The sequence below is a fragment of the Molothrus aeneus genome, chromosome 7, assembly GCF_037042795.1.
Source record: "Molothrus aeneus isolate 106 chromosome 7, BPBGC_Maene_1.0, whole genome shotgun sequence".
NCBI lineage: Eukaryota > Metazoa > Chordata > Aves > Passeriformes > Icteridae > Molothrus > Molothrus aeneus.
Window position 1 is genome coordinate 27,324,180 of NC_089652.1, and position 15,139 is coordinate 27,339,318.

The following is a 15,139-nucleotide window of genomic DNA, read 5'->3' on the forward strand; positions in this document are numbered from 1 at the left end:
TCAAACTGCATTTAATCCAGCTGCTAATGTTTTTACACAGCCATATTGGTTTTCCTCAACTAGCAAAACTCAAAAAAGGGCATGAAATTCCATATTCCTTTTTCCCTGCTCTTTCTTAGCTGTCCATAGAAATCCACTAGTCTTGAACATGCCTATGGACCCTACATCCCCATTCTGTGGCCCACTTCTTAAAAATGTTTGTAAATTCATGCCACAGCCTTTAACTTCCAAGGTCAGTGATTTAAGGAAGGCAAAGTAGCTGGATTAAAGACCTTGATTATGAGAATCAGAATAGTATCTTGGTGAGACACCTACTCCCTGGTGCACACAACACACAAACCCCAGTGGCTGTGATGTGGCTGGCTCATGACCCCTAGAGGACCACTCTTCCCTGTGCATCACCAAAAATACACCCTAGAGAAGTGCAAATCAAACTGAACTCCTGGCTCCAGGAGGTGACCTCTGGAAGGCACTAGGCTGCTCCTCAGGCAGCATGGAGTAACCAGCTCCTATCAACATGAGAGAGACCGAGACACATCCCCTCCTTGTAAAACAAATGCAAACCAAGGAAATTTTCAAATGCCAGTTTCCCCCAGCAGATGGCAGGGGGAATACAAGCCACTCATCTTGGAACAGTGCCAAATGTGCACACACAGTAATGCAGGAGAGTGAGCCAAGGCTTTGTGATCTTACCTTGCTGTGAGGGTCAGCAAACATGCGAGTAAATATTTCACACAGCCTTTTTAACTCCACTCGGCTAAAATACATAAATAAAACACAACATTAATGCCAACGTTTTAGTTGCAGCATAGAAAAGAAAAAGCAGCTAATAAATATTAACAGCTGAAAGATCTAACCCTCTTTATTTAAATGTTACTTCAGTCACACTTCTGAAAACTTTGTCTATCTAGGCAAAGCCTTTACTGGCACGTCAGTTTAACTGCTGGGATCACCAGTTTTACATTAAGAATCTAAGAAACACTTTTTTTTAAAAATCTTAAACCAGACAATTTTATTTTCTGCTGCTTTTATTTTCTTTTATATTCTGGATTACAGAAGGCAACTTGAAATGTGCATGTTTGCGAGGCACTTAGTTTCTGTCTGAGTCAAGGTTGCTGAATCACTGAATTGTGCATTTTTTTCACCTTAAACATAGGTTTTTCAAGTCTCCTTTGTGTCAAGGATTTCAAATTTTCAAGTAAAATCAGAACTTTCTGGTTATATACTAATCACATCTTTTGGGTTAAATTCCCAGTTGCTTCAGTAGTATCAGTCTAGAATTACAGATTATTAACAGATTCAGAACGGACTCCAAAGTCTGACAGCAGGCAGGCACATTGAGGAGCCAAACATATAGAAATGGAAGAGACATTAACGAATGGCCAACTATTAAATCAGAAGATAATTACATCAAGGAACAATCTAACTTCCTATTTGTAAGAGATTATTAGCTGTTCAGTAGTGCTCTTTTTATGGCAGGAGGAAAAAAGAATGATGCATGAGATACTGAGTTGGAGTCAAACGCAGAACTCTTTGGTGCCAAAGCTCTTATCTGCAATGTATTGAGAAGCCTTAGCTTTCCTGCAAAGCAAACTGGCAAAAAGGACAGAAGCTTTTCTTGTTTATGGTGCAAACAAAACCAGAGCAAGGCAGTTAGGTTACATTTCCTGCATACTACGGATGCTAATGGACATTTTTCACAATTACAATGAAACCAGAGCAACTAGTGAAATGAACACTGACTGCTCAGAGAAGAGTTACTGAAGATTTTGACTAAAGGGAATGTATTTCCAGACCAATAATAATTCTACAATCCACCAACTTCTCTCTTTCTAAAAATAATCTTCGAACAGGCCAGAATAAGGCAGTAGTCTACAGATGCTTTATGTTACATTGTTTCTAAGAAACACAGAACTTCTTTTCCCCCAATAAATCTATGCATGAAAGGCTGATTAAATTTTAAAAGGGCACAAAACCAATGGGTTTAAGAGTCTGGTAGAGAGGGAAAAGTCTTCGTAACAACATCACAGTAAGCTGTCAGCTTAATTCAGGGTGAGGCTGCACAGGCTCAAAATGACTACAGCACTCTCCTGACATGCAGATTGCAGGTCTCTGAATGAACCCTTGTTTATTACTCTAATGAATTTCCTTTCTGGACAAAGGTTATATAAAGTCAGCAAGTATATGCATGTCTGTTTCTAAAAGCTCACAGACCCAAGGTAACAATGCAAGCACTAAACTGCAACAGGCAGTGGAAGAACATTTCCTTAAGGGACTCGTTTGCCTTGTTTTATTTAGGAGACCTTACGGGGAGCCCTTAAAAAAGTAGGCCACATAAAGCTCTATAAAACAAAGAGGATGGAAAGTGCACATCTCTGGATATGCAAATCCCAGCTAACACAGGATCAGCCATCTTTCAGTTCAGAATACTAAAGAAAACCCAGCCACATCACCACCTCTTATTAATGTGTTTCACCACAACAGAAGGCATCAGGTTTAATTACAAGACAGACTTGCCCCTTGGACTAATGACCTTGATGATGTTCTCAAGATGCCGTGGGAACAAGCAGGATGATAAAATCTAATCATTAGAACAGGCACCAGATCAACTCTGAACCAAGGAGGAAGCAGATCAAAAGAAAACCAAAATGAAATACAGAGAACTAATCACAGTATCAAATTTAAAAAATAACTGCACAGAGGTGTAGTTTCTGGGACAGATTTAACAATTATTCAGGATCAAAGCTAAGACAACTTGCTAGCTTGAGGGACTGGTGACAGCACAGTTCAAAAACTACAACCAGCAGGGTTGAAATCAAGAGTTTAATTCCACCAGTATTTCTGCTAAGATCTACTGACCTGGATAAACAGCCCATCACCAAAACTTCTCAGAGCTTCCTCCCTTGCAACTATCCCCAGCAGCACTCCAAACCTTGCTTATAATCCTCACACACTTTTGTGGCAAAATCAAAATCTCACCCAACTTTTTCATAAAAGTAATGAGGTGCCACAGTTTTTCCAGACAGTTTGTTAAAGAGAAAGAAAAAAGACAACATACATGGTGGAAGTATCTTTTAAGAGACTCAGAAATAGACCACATCAAAAAGCATCTGTGATCTAAAGACTAACTACCCATTTTAAAAACCTGTAGCACTTCCCATTTAAGGCCTGAATTACATCATGTGAAGTGCTAGAATATTTTTATAATGGCAAGAAACCAACTTTTTCAGGCCTGCCCTCAGCACACTTTTATTCAGACTGTTAACATGAACCATCAAATTCTTTTCAGCCAGTGTGAAGCCCTTTTAAAATAGAAACAATTGCACAAACCCAAGTCCCAAGTAGGGAGGCTCTAAACAACCACTTATAAACTTGGCTATAATTTAAGTACATATGATTCATAACAGAAAAATAAAATTGTCATTCACAACTATTTGTGAACGTTACCTTCAAAGAAGCCAAGAGATAAACAGCTTATTTCAAACACTTTCTCCATAAACTAAGGGTGAAATGTCTATGGCCTGAGAGCCAGTTGTCTGCTTAATGTGACCTGTGGCCATAGGGAGTTTCCAAATGACTACTGGATAATTCTGAGACCTACTGGGTAATTCTAAAACCTCTTTAAAGGCGTGATGTGCCAAAGGTGTTTGAAGGGGTTATGTGGTTCTCAGCAAGGGAAAAAGGTCTCCCTCTCCTACTATATGCAGTTTCAGAGCTGGTACACATACTTCACAGCCCTAAGAAACTTCCCTCTACATTACACACTACGTCATTTATACGACACAAGTTTCTGATATAAAATTTTTCAAGAGTTACAAACAGGATCTATAATTACACCTAACACAGCCTTCATAAAGAGTCAAAGTACAGCCAGCACCAGCACTGTCTGATCTCAGCTTTGAAACACACACCCCAAGTCATTTTAAAGTAAGTGCAATGTCTGCTTCACCAACTAAATTGCCATGGGAAAAAATACTGAGGGTTCAAACAGGCTAATGTAAAAATGGCACCACCCTTAGAGTATGTTAACAACAGCACCACTGTGGGAAATTTCACTGTGCTACAACAACACCTATCACTGGAGGTCTTCATGAGACAAATGAAGGCTAGGAGAAGACAGCATGCTGACCTGAGCCCTTTCTACACTACTGCCACCAATTATTCTGATGACACAGCAGAAACCTTTCCAAAAATTAACTGCAATCCCACATTGTGGAGACAGAGCCTTCACATGGAAGACACTACCTGTCTCCATAAGGCAGGTACATAATACTGCCTTCTGTCTGCAGTCATTCCTAATGAATTACTGACACCAGAAAACTATGAAGTCACCTCAGTGTCCTCTGGCTCTTCAGTAGATTCTGAAGGCCTATGAGCCCCTCTTTCCTTTCAGACCAGTTGGAGCTGGCGCAGTGGTTGAGGACCTCAGCCACATCTTCGGTCTGGCGCAGGTAGTGCGGAATGCCCCCGTTCCTGGAGCCGTAGGAGCGCTCCGAGCAGGCGCTGGAAGCGTCGCTGTTGGCATCGTCATCCGAGTACATCCCATAGGGCTCATACCTCCTCCTTACTGGCTTCTTCTGGAAAAGGGGAAACTCACAGTTATCAACTTATTTATAGTTACATTGAGGCCAAAAGCAAAACATTCTATTTGCAATCACTAAAAAGGAGATTAGTGCTACTGTGATAGTGACTGAAGTGTTTTAAAGATATCACCATGCATTGCCTGCTTACCTCTTACAGCAGTGCAAGACAGAGCCCACTGATTTCAGTGTGAGTGACTCAGGGGAAGAGAGCCTGCCTTCCCCAGCATGAAAATGATGTATTTATGCCCAGTAGAATTAAGTTACTGGTAATGAAATTAAATACAATACATGTTCTATTGGCAATAATGGTCAGTTCCATTGTTGCAGATACTATGACAATACAACCTCTACTTTAAAAAAAATAAAGATAAGGAAGAAATAGCTGAAAGAATCTGTGCTGGCATGCCCAGTCACTTTGATATCAATACTGAAGTGACTCTAGAAATGCACTGGATATGGGAGATGGCAATTTCTCTGTTAGTCTGGGCTAGGATTCTTTCCAGAGACTGCTAAGGGAGTTGAGTACTCAAATCCCACTCATTTCCATAGCATGGCATTAGAGGACCTAATTCCCTTAGGTACATCTTTAGGTACTGCCTTGATCTTTACAGAAAGAATAGTAGCATAATTGGCAGCAAAAAAAACCTCTTAAATAAACCTTAAAAAAAACGGCGTTGACAACATAATGTATCAAAAAAAAAAAATCATCTATATTCTCAAGTGTTTGCTACAGAATTCCTTCCAGTGTCCAGTCCTGCAGGTCTTGGGCTTATGAGCCAGCAGAGTTTTGCTTCCACTAGGACTGGAGGATTGAAGCATAGAAATTAACTCACGTGCAGTATCATGGGCGTTAGCAACAGGGTGGGGAGAGTTGGAAAGTAGAAATAAAAAGTCAAGAAAGCACTAGTACCTTGCTCCTGGAGTCTCCTAACAGCTGTAGGCAGGAAAATATTGAAGGGTGGGAAAAAGCATAGAGAATTATGTCAGAAGCTTATGTAGGGTTTGTTTTTGCAACAAAAACGTATAGCAAATGTGTCTAAGCAAATTAAAAAAAAATACAGTTTTTGCAAAATAAAAGTGGGTATAATAATGCCTGACTTTATCTCCTAACTGTTACACTACTCATATTGCCTACAATTTCCCTTAGGGATCTTGGAAGTGAGAATATCTGTTAAAACTTTTTAGGAGCAGATCTATACTCAGCACCTCTTTTCTTACTTTTAAGAAATCTACAATGAAAAATACCAGAGATTTTGGTAGTGATTTCTCTTTCCCCACATATTACTAGCAGCGTTTCATTTTAGAGTCTTGCAGAGAAATCCTGATGTGAGGAAGTTGCTATCTACAGTACAGCACACTTAATCAACTTCACTTGCCAAGTTCTCTTTCAACCCACAGTTCTTACACCACACTGTTTTGAAGATTAGTTTCTTTTAAGACCCCCTGGTTGGCACCACTGGCTTAAAGGCCTTACTTAACAGCAAAGTTTCCATCACCCTTTGAGCTCTTCTGACAGACCCAAGCAATGATTCCCAGTATTGACACTGTGGGTTCAGGCCAAGTCCAGCTCAAAGAGAAGTAGTGGATCCAACAGTAATTGTACAGAGGGAGAAGAGGTCACAGAATGACCCACCATGTTTTGTTCCAATTGAGGATTTGGCTGAAGCCATCTTTGGAGAAGTTCTTTTCATTTCTTACTACATGGAAAAGACAACTCTCTGAAAACAAGGTTACTGGGTAAAAGCTGGCATCACAACAGTCTCTCAAAAGGAGCCTGCACAGGCTTTGTAAGTTGCCTGTTGTCAGAAGGCAATGAAGAGAAAACTGGGGTGGTGGGAAAGAAGGGATTAACAAGATTGTGTTGCATCTCCTGAAGCTGTACAAATTCAGACTGATCAACCAAGTCAGCAGCACCAGCTAGTTTCCTGCTAGACTTAAGTATTTCCCTTTTAAGTGCTCAACCCTTCAAAATTTTAACATTTCAGTTTAATGTTACTTAACATCAAAACTGGAATATTTAAAAGAGTACTCCAAGTCTTGCTGAAGATTAAGTCACACCCAAAGAAATCTCAGGGCTTAGCAGTCAATTGAAATACTGTGACACTCTCCTCCCTTAAGAAACCTGTATTCAGCAGCTGCTCACATGCAAGGATAAAGGCTGATTACATTTACACAGGCAAACCATTGTCTGTAATTATGTCCTGAACTGCTCTGGTAGCAAATTTGAGGTGCTGAGAGCAGAAATGGGCTCACAAGCTATTACATTTGGTGATGAAAATGCTCACTTAGTGATTCAAACCACTACATGCAATAGTCCCATCCATTGTACACTGCTCTACCTTTCTTTGTTCACAAATACTTTCTTTGTTTTGAAAGATAAATTTTGTAAAAAGGGCCACTTTTCTGGAAGTACTCTAATAGGTGCCATGAGCTGGGTGATAATCAGACATAAAAAGGAAAATGTTGGCCCTCCTTGGGGAAAGTGAATTAGGAAATGTAGAAAGGCCATCTATCACAAACACTGGCAACATGGTTCATCTTCCTTAATGTGCATCTGAGACAGATTCTGAGAGATCTGTTTCAATATACATCAGGAAATCCTTCCCTTGTTCAGGTCTACAGCTGGAGAAGACCAGTGGGTACCCAGCTAGCACTGTACAATAATTTCTCCCGCCTCTACAAATCCTCACTCCCCCAAATATTCGAGGTACATACAAAGGCTTATCATGTGCCTTCTGAAAAGACATTTTCTGGGCTCTATCCAAGAGATACCACAGTACAATAAGATTATACAGGACAGCAACATTTTTTAAAATGACAAAATTTACTAGGAAAAGCAGTGAATGGTTGAAAGTATTAGCAGCAAACCAGACAAATACAATTCAACTTACACCATAACAGCATGAGATGGTACAGATTCCATGCAAGCCAAGTTATGAGCTCTCTGTGTATCTACCCAGGTGCCAATAACACAGGGCAGAAACTTGTTCTTGCTAAAACCTGATCAGGAATTGACACTAACAGAGAATGCTGTTTTTCTGACAAAATCTTCATGTAGGTAATAGGACTGATGGAAATCTCTGACCCCCTGAGTGCTGAGCACCCTCACAGTGCTGGGCACATCCTCTGACAGCCAAGTGAAAGGCAAACAGCTGATTCAACCCATCCTGCAGCTGTAGTACCAACCCACAGCACTCTGTCTGACGACAGCTGCAGAGAAGTGACATGGAATCAGGAAAAACATACTGCTGCCAGTATACCCAAAGTCAAACCAGCAAAAGGTAACTCTACAGCATCAGACACTGGCACAATCAGGATAAAGCTATTTAGAAAGAGGAGAACATACGTACAGGTAACTTTAAGCCACTTTCCGGAGTTGGAAGCATTTTGTATTTTTCCTCTTACCAGTGCATCGGCCACAGCAGCCTCCAGATCTGTGCTGGTGCTCAGGACTCGCATGGCATTCACAGAAGCAGGCATCCTGCCTGGCTGTCCGAGCCCAAACCGGTCTGCACAAAAGACAACAGTGAAAGGGATTGTTCAATGATTCACATTCACTTGGAATCCTAATCAGGTGCCCCAGTAGTTCTCCCCACAGACTCTGGGAACTCACAGTGCTTTTCCATTAAATGCCCTTTTACCCAGAGCTCCACAGAGTCTGCCATTAGGGTAAGAAATAAACTATTGCCTGTTGGGCGTTGGAGGCAATTTTGGATCCTCAGGGCAACTTTTCATTTATTTATTTTAAGATGGGAAGCAGGGTATTTATTTTCTGTTTCTTTTTACTCAGTTGTCTCAAAGTTTTATTTTAATGTCAGAGACAGACAGGCCCATCCCAATCTGGCACTCTCAAAAATCAAGAGAGCTTCTCATTAACTTCAGAGAGATAGAACCATGCCCAGTGTCAGAACACGTAAATACTCGAGCACTCATCTATCCTGCAGCCTTTTCTCTCAGGCAAGGATGTGAGACTAGCAGCACCAGATTAGTCTATTTTATGTCTCAAGGCTTGATTAACCAGTAGAATATACCCCTACACCTTCACAGTATAAAAATTAAGTTAACAACTCACTTGTGAAGTGACTCCAATTTCTGGTTCTCTTGAGAAGAAGTTTAAATTACAGAGCTCTATATCAAAACTGGTTTTGAGCAGACAATATAATCTTTTTTCCCTTTGAATTTGATGGCAAAGCTCTCAATGGCATCCAAAGCAATGGCATTGAGTTTAAAATGCCATTTACACTCCTAACATTAATTAATTTACTATCATTTGCCCAGTTTACCAAAAAAGTTACTGAAACTAGGAGTTTTTTTTAGCAAAGACAAATTCAGAAAAGCCCACTAGCAGAGCTATGACAGAATCAGTAACTTAAGTATCACAGGCCAGGTTCTGGCAGCCGAGTCCTTCTGGAGCGGGGTGGGGGCAAATCAGATACCAAATACTGGGATCCTGGCTCTGGTCCATAAGCAGAAAGATTGGTTATGACATTCCAAGTTTTTCTTCCTATGTGGGCTGTTGTTTGCTCATGGAGGGCTTAGACCATCCCTCCTGGAACATATGTTACACCTCTGTCCCTGTGCCCACACATGCCAACAGGAGTTTTGCCAGCAAATTCAGCGGTGCACGGATCAAGCTGCAGGAATCCATTTAAGAGACCTTCAGCTGATCCACATCAAGCAGCAGGAGAGTGGGGTCAAGTCACACAGGTCTTTTAATACTTCATCTATAATTAATTTAACAGTGGAGAAATACTGCTTATCAAACTGCTGAACCATATTGTGGATTTGCTCAAAAGTGAGGCCAAACATGGTATTCAGCAGCTTAATGTGTTTTTGGGGAAAATACTGCATATCAAAAATTTCATTGCTTTTTCCTTTATGAACCTACTGCACTGAAATATCTTTTAGGGATTAGCTCACACTGACACGCATAATTTATATCACAGATTGAAGCTGGCCAGTTCTACTGTCCTAATTACAAAGCTTTATTCAAGATTAAGCTACTGCGGGGATATAGGGAAGATTTTTGAAGTCCAAAGTATTTTGAAAAGAAAAAAACCCTGCAGACTAATATTTATTTCAAACAGAAGTGATACCTATCAAAATTTACTGTTTCTTAGAGTTATGTACCCAGACAAGACATTTCTGATTTACAACAAAAGCACATTTTCTACAAAACACGTTACAAGGGAAAAAAAAAAGAAACAAATTTCTTAGAACTACTGCCAAAAAGTAATCAAATCATGACATTTCACGAAGAAATAAAAGTTGAATGTGTTATTACTATCCCCTTTTTTAATGCACTTGGGTCAAAGAATAATTTCAAATATGAAGATGAAACAGTGCTTTATTCCTAAAATGGAAAAGTCTGTGCACACTTAACAGAAGCACAGAGATGACAATGCAGTAGGTCTGACTGAAACTAAAGACACCACTACAGAGATATATACACTATAAAGTTGTACAGAGGACAAGGATTTTCCTAAGTATAAATGAGATCTGGTATAGTACAAGGGCTGCAACTGTTAAGTTCTGGACTTGGTTTTATATTTAAATCCAAACCAATTACATTACTCAAGTGTTACTGAGATCAAAATTTGGCTTTAACTTTTGAAACTACATAGCATGAAAATAATGTTTTTGAATAAATTTAGAGTTACATTAGAAAAGGGAAGATAGTTGGTTGGGGTTTTTATTAAAATGAAGAACAAAATGACAAAGTAATTCAATTGTAGATCAGTTTAAATACCCAGCATAAAGAAACAAAATTGAGCTTTTTTAACACATTAAGTACAGTGTGGCATGCTGGCTTCTATCTCCATGGCTATCAGGAATCTTCTGAACTACTTTGTTCAGTGTTTTTGAATTTACAACACCCAAGTAACTACTCCAGGTTTCTTCCCCGTGACACTGCTGCCATCCTGGAGTGCTGAAATAAGAGCACAGGAGAGACCTCAATGTATCTCTGATGTGGGGCTGGGAATACACCTGGCTCCAGGAATAACCAGCACAGTCAAGCCCAAGGTTACTGGGCAAGAAATCTGCAGATGATGCTCTGGCCATATTCCCTCATCTCCCTGGCTAGATTCATTCATTATACTTGTTACAAACTTGGTGAAAATTTGCAACCATCATTATTAATTGTATTTTGCCATTTTTTAGAATATTTTGGCCTTCTGTAGCACACAGGTAACCATAAAAAAATTGATTATGCTTTGTACCAAACCACAGGAGCCAAACATGAAGTGACTATCACAGGAAGTCAAAAGCAAACAAAGCTTAAATCTGTATTACATCTGAGCTATTTCAAATATTTTTAATTATTTTGGTTAAATACAAATTCAAATTGTTATCTGACAAATGCCAGTCAAATTAGCTTGCATCATTTCTGTTGAGTAACATGATAAGGGAAATGTTTTGAGAATTTTAATTAAGTGACAGCCATTTAACTAGACTCATGAGAAACACAGTATTTTTCACTCCCTATCTGAAGGGTGTTAATTAAATAACTTTCAGTATAACAAATTCCTTATAAGATTTTATCCTCCAAGAAAACACTGAAGCCCTCATCTTCTACATTTTCTTTGTCCCCACAATTAAATCCATGTTGTCCCAAAGCTAGCACTCATTCAATTATTTTTAAGATTCCCAGTAAAATATCCTTATTTCAAAAGGAATTATGGGTTCTCCATAACTGCAAATCCAGTACAGGAGTGGGACAGAAGTAACTGGAATCTGCAGATTTTTCTCATGACATGTAACCATCAGTCACATTATGCAAAGCCCAGTGAAATTAAGAGATTTTTTTTTTTCTTTCAAAAACTTCCATGTACTTTGGACAAGGCCTTGAAAAGTATATGAAGGATGGATCAGCATGTGTTATGCTCCAAAGTTCATTCTGAAAGCTCATCAGCTGCTTATTTTTTGCTGCTTTTGTGTATTTTGGAGAGGATTCCACAAAGAACTTTCATTAATAGAGACAGGAGTCCAGAATATTTAGTAATAATGGGATAAAACCCATTGGGATCCTGTCCTAGGCACTGGAAAGTGCTACACTGCTAAAGAGGAAAAAGAATCTGCAAGTACTCTGCATCAGTCCGGATTTAGCCCATGCTGCACAACTGATCCAATTTACAGGAGAATTGAGAAAGCCCTGGATCACCCTTTGTTTAAACACTGTTCACAATGTTCCTAAAATGCACAAAATTAAAAACATCCAATAAATGAAACTCAAAACAAAAAGCCACGTTGAACAAAAGCAGAACAGAAAGCCCGGCAGCGGTGAGAAGCACATGCCAAGTGCTGGCTGATGCACACGATGGCAAATGTTAAGATGGTGTAAAACAAGACTACGATTAAGAAGCGGATTCATGCAGTTAGCGCTTGTTCACCTGACTGCCCAACAGAATCAGCAGTGGAGAGAGCACTAGTGGACCTGGAATGACGTCGAGAAGCTGCAAGTAGAAGGAATGGCAACACCCACAGGATTAACACACATTGAACCTGAGACAGAAAATGCCACAATCCAAAGGGGATGCGTGTGAGCGCCACCGGCAGAGGTGTTTGTTTCATAGTGACAGGGAATGGCGCTGCGCGTGGATGCGGAACAGCGACAGTGCGAGCCCCGCCGCCGCCTGCAGCTCCCCCCTTCCCCATGGCCATTAACACGATGCATGACAGAACTCATCTGGAACAGTCCCAAACTGGGTGCAGCTCAGCAAAAACACCCCGATGCACATCAGTCACGTTCCAGACCTGCAGGTCTGGCAGGCGGCCGTCATGAGAACGTGGAGCACGTAACTACAGAGAAGGGTTTAGATGTGTCTGATCTAAACCCCAAAGTGAAGCCATGAGGAATGGTTACGAATTGTGCTTGCAGGTATTTTTCCACAACGTTCTAGCCTATGCATAATAAAATCAACGTTAACAAAGAGAATGCGTAACCACATAAGTAGGAAGAGTCATACAGGGAGGTCACCAACCATTGCACAGGTCCTCGGGTTGGTTTCTTTTCCAAGTAAACACACGTACACACATATTCAAGTGTTGCTACTTCCAAAGGTCCCTTGCTTTTAACAAATTTTGCATACATGTTTCTTGAACTTTAGTATGTACATGCAGAGCTAAGGAGAATATGCACATCACACGCCCATCTAGAATGACACATGTATACAAATTGTTAAAAGCAATGGAGTGCACACAGTAGCAGAGGAGCCTAAGCCAAATATAGCTCCCACTTCAATTCCCAGTTGTTAGCAGCACATCAATCAAAAAATGCCTTTGGAGAGGTTTTCAGTTCTTGGCTTCAGCATACAAGTGAGTTCTTTATGAAAGCAAATGAAGAACGGGCCCAGTCATTCCCAAATTACACAAATTTAGTCTTTCTAAAGTTTTCCCTATGTCTAGCAAAGGACATGCTCACCAGCTCAAAGCAACTGACCCAAGAAACCGATTGTTCATTTAAGCAATTCATCACCACAGACTCACTGAAGGCCTTGCTGCTTTAACATCATAACTAGTACTGTCAAGAAACTGAAAAAATAAAGCAGAATCACCTTACAATACAAATAGGCTTTGTCAATTATGCACATAAGTGTGTAGCATAAAATTCTAAGTCGTCCGTTTAAGGCAAAGTATTCATAAACACAAATACTAATATAATGAAATAGGAATCAGCAACGTGAGAAGAAAAAAATGTTGGGTTTTTCTGACTTTGAGAGCTTCACTAAAAGCTATATGTAATGTGGCCTTTAGCCATGGAGAACACATGCATTTATTGAAGAGAATTATCCCACTGATGTGGTAAGTAAAACTCATCAAAGTTTTGCATGATCAGTGCAGGATTATGGACTGAACCTCACAATTAAGGTTCATAGGTCACAATTGCTTTCCTCCAAGCCAGCCACTGTGCCCCTGTGGAGACCACTGTAAGATCAAGGCCCAGGGAGAAACAAGAATAACAAAAAAATGTTAAAAACCTACATCTCTGCAAGGAGGCTGACTGTTTTTACTAACTTAGGAAGCAGGATTCATGATACACAGACATGTGTATGCCTGTACTGCAGCCCCAAAACAACAGGATGTCAGTGCTGACATTGACCATAATGCCATTAAATACAACAGTCTTGTCATTTCCATTTAGTTATTCTAAATATAATTCACAAATATACAAGTTAATCTTTATAAGCAAAAAAAAAAGAATGGCAGAAAACCAGACTATGAACAGCAGGAATATATTACCTTTGCATTATTGCAAGATTAACTGGGTTCTAAAAATACTGTAAGAGAACCACATTGTTTTGGCTTGAACTGACATATATAAATTTCTTTGAGATGAATTACACACCACATAATTAACAAATTCATGAACATATTTGATCTTAAAGCTTTTCAATGAAAACACAAGAAAAGGTAATAAGGTAACAACTACATTGTGTTATTGTTGTTACATTGATATTTCCTCCCCATGTAACCTTTATTACCTAATAACAATGTATTTCTTGAAAAGCATTACTCTTCAGGTAATTAAAAATCATGAACTAAAATGAGATTATGCTTTCCTCACAATAAAACAGTATAACACACATCTGTAACTGACTGTACACTTATAGTCAGTGTAAGAGTCAGACTCAACACTGGTGGAAGTCCAAAGCTCACACCAACTATGGTTCTGATACACTGCATTTACTTTTCAGAACAAGGGCTCAAGGCAGTATTTCAATGACTGTATTGTCAATAAAATAAACAAAACACAGCACAGTGACATAGAACACTGACAAATTAATACTGAAACCCAGCTTACTTATACATTTTGGCTGGAGGAAAAAAGCTTCATTCAAAATTAAAGCTAGGCAGGTTAACTATAAAAATAAGCTACAGATATGGATCAACTGTCTTTTTCTAGATCTGGTATGAAATCAGCTTAATTTAATCAATAAAATGTTCATCTATTTATCTTAAAGAGCTATGAACCAAGTTATGAGTGCAAAGTTGAACTCCTTCCATTTTTCAGCAGAAGTTGAGATAATAATGTAAAACAGATTATTTTATAGCTCAATATAATGAAGTCATTGAACCCAAAAGCTTCTCCAATATTAAAACTTATGCTCTGTTCCATTAACACATTACATCATACAACTATATTTTGTCACAATGTGCAAAATAGATACTGTAACACCATTCTTCAATAAATTACTACATAAATGAAGAGGGTCTGGAGATTACTGTATTTCATGTCTGAGATGACAAGTTTTGATACAAGAAGTAATGTATTTGGTTGAACATATGATATGGCATTTGATCAGAAACATTAACTATCTTGCTGTATTCAGCATTGTGCAGAAAAACTTCTGCATAAGGTAAGCGTAATGAGATTTTCTATTTGTACTGTACACTTTAACTGCAGTTTAATGATGCTCCTTTAAAATCTCAGTCTTTCCTAGGTTTTACACTGCCTGACAAAGTTTCCTACAGCATGTGCAACTTAATTATGATTGACTATCCTGTAAAACCTCTACCAAAAGAGAGCTGCTATCTCCACTGGAGGATTCAGGATA

The 15,139-nt window shown here is 39.3% G+C and overlaps 1 protein-coding gene across 6 annotated transcripts in view; it reads right to left on the minus strand.

Moving 5' to 3' along the window:
- Positions 1 to 15,139, minus strand: part of CLASP1 (cytoplasmic linker associated protein 1) — a 155,426-nt gene that overhangs the window by 42,933 nt on the left and 97,354 nt on the right. For 3 of the 6 annotated variants that reach the window (XM_066553543.1, XM_066553542.1, XM_066553541.1), the window contains 4 exons: positions 7,989 to 8,092; positions 5,494 to 5,517; positions 4,333 to 4,577; positions 694 to 757 (listed from right to left, as the gene is read on the minus strand). In XM_066553543.1, coding sequence (XP_066409640.1) covers positions 694 to 757; positions 4,333 to 4,577; positions 5,494 to 5,517; positions 7,989 to 8,092 — 437 coding nt within the window. Of the gene's footprint in view, positions 1 to 693; positions 758 to 4,332; positions 4,578 to 5,493; positions 5,518 to 7,988; positions 8,093 to 11,974; positions 12,038 to 15,139 lie in introns of all 6 variants that reach the window. The other 3 variants (XM_066553544.1, XM_066553540.1, XM_066553539.1) reach the window with 2 other exon arrangements.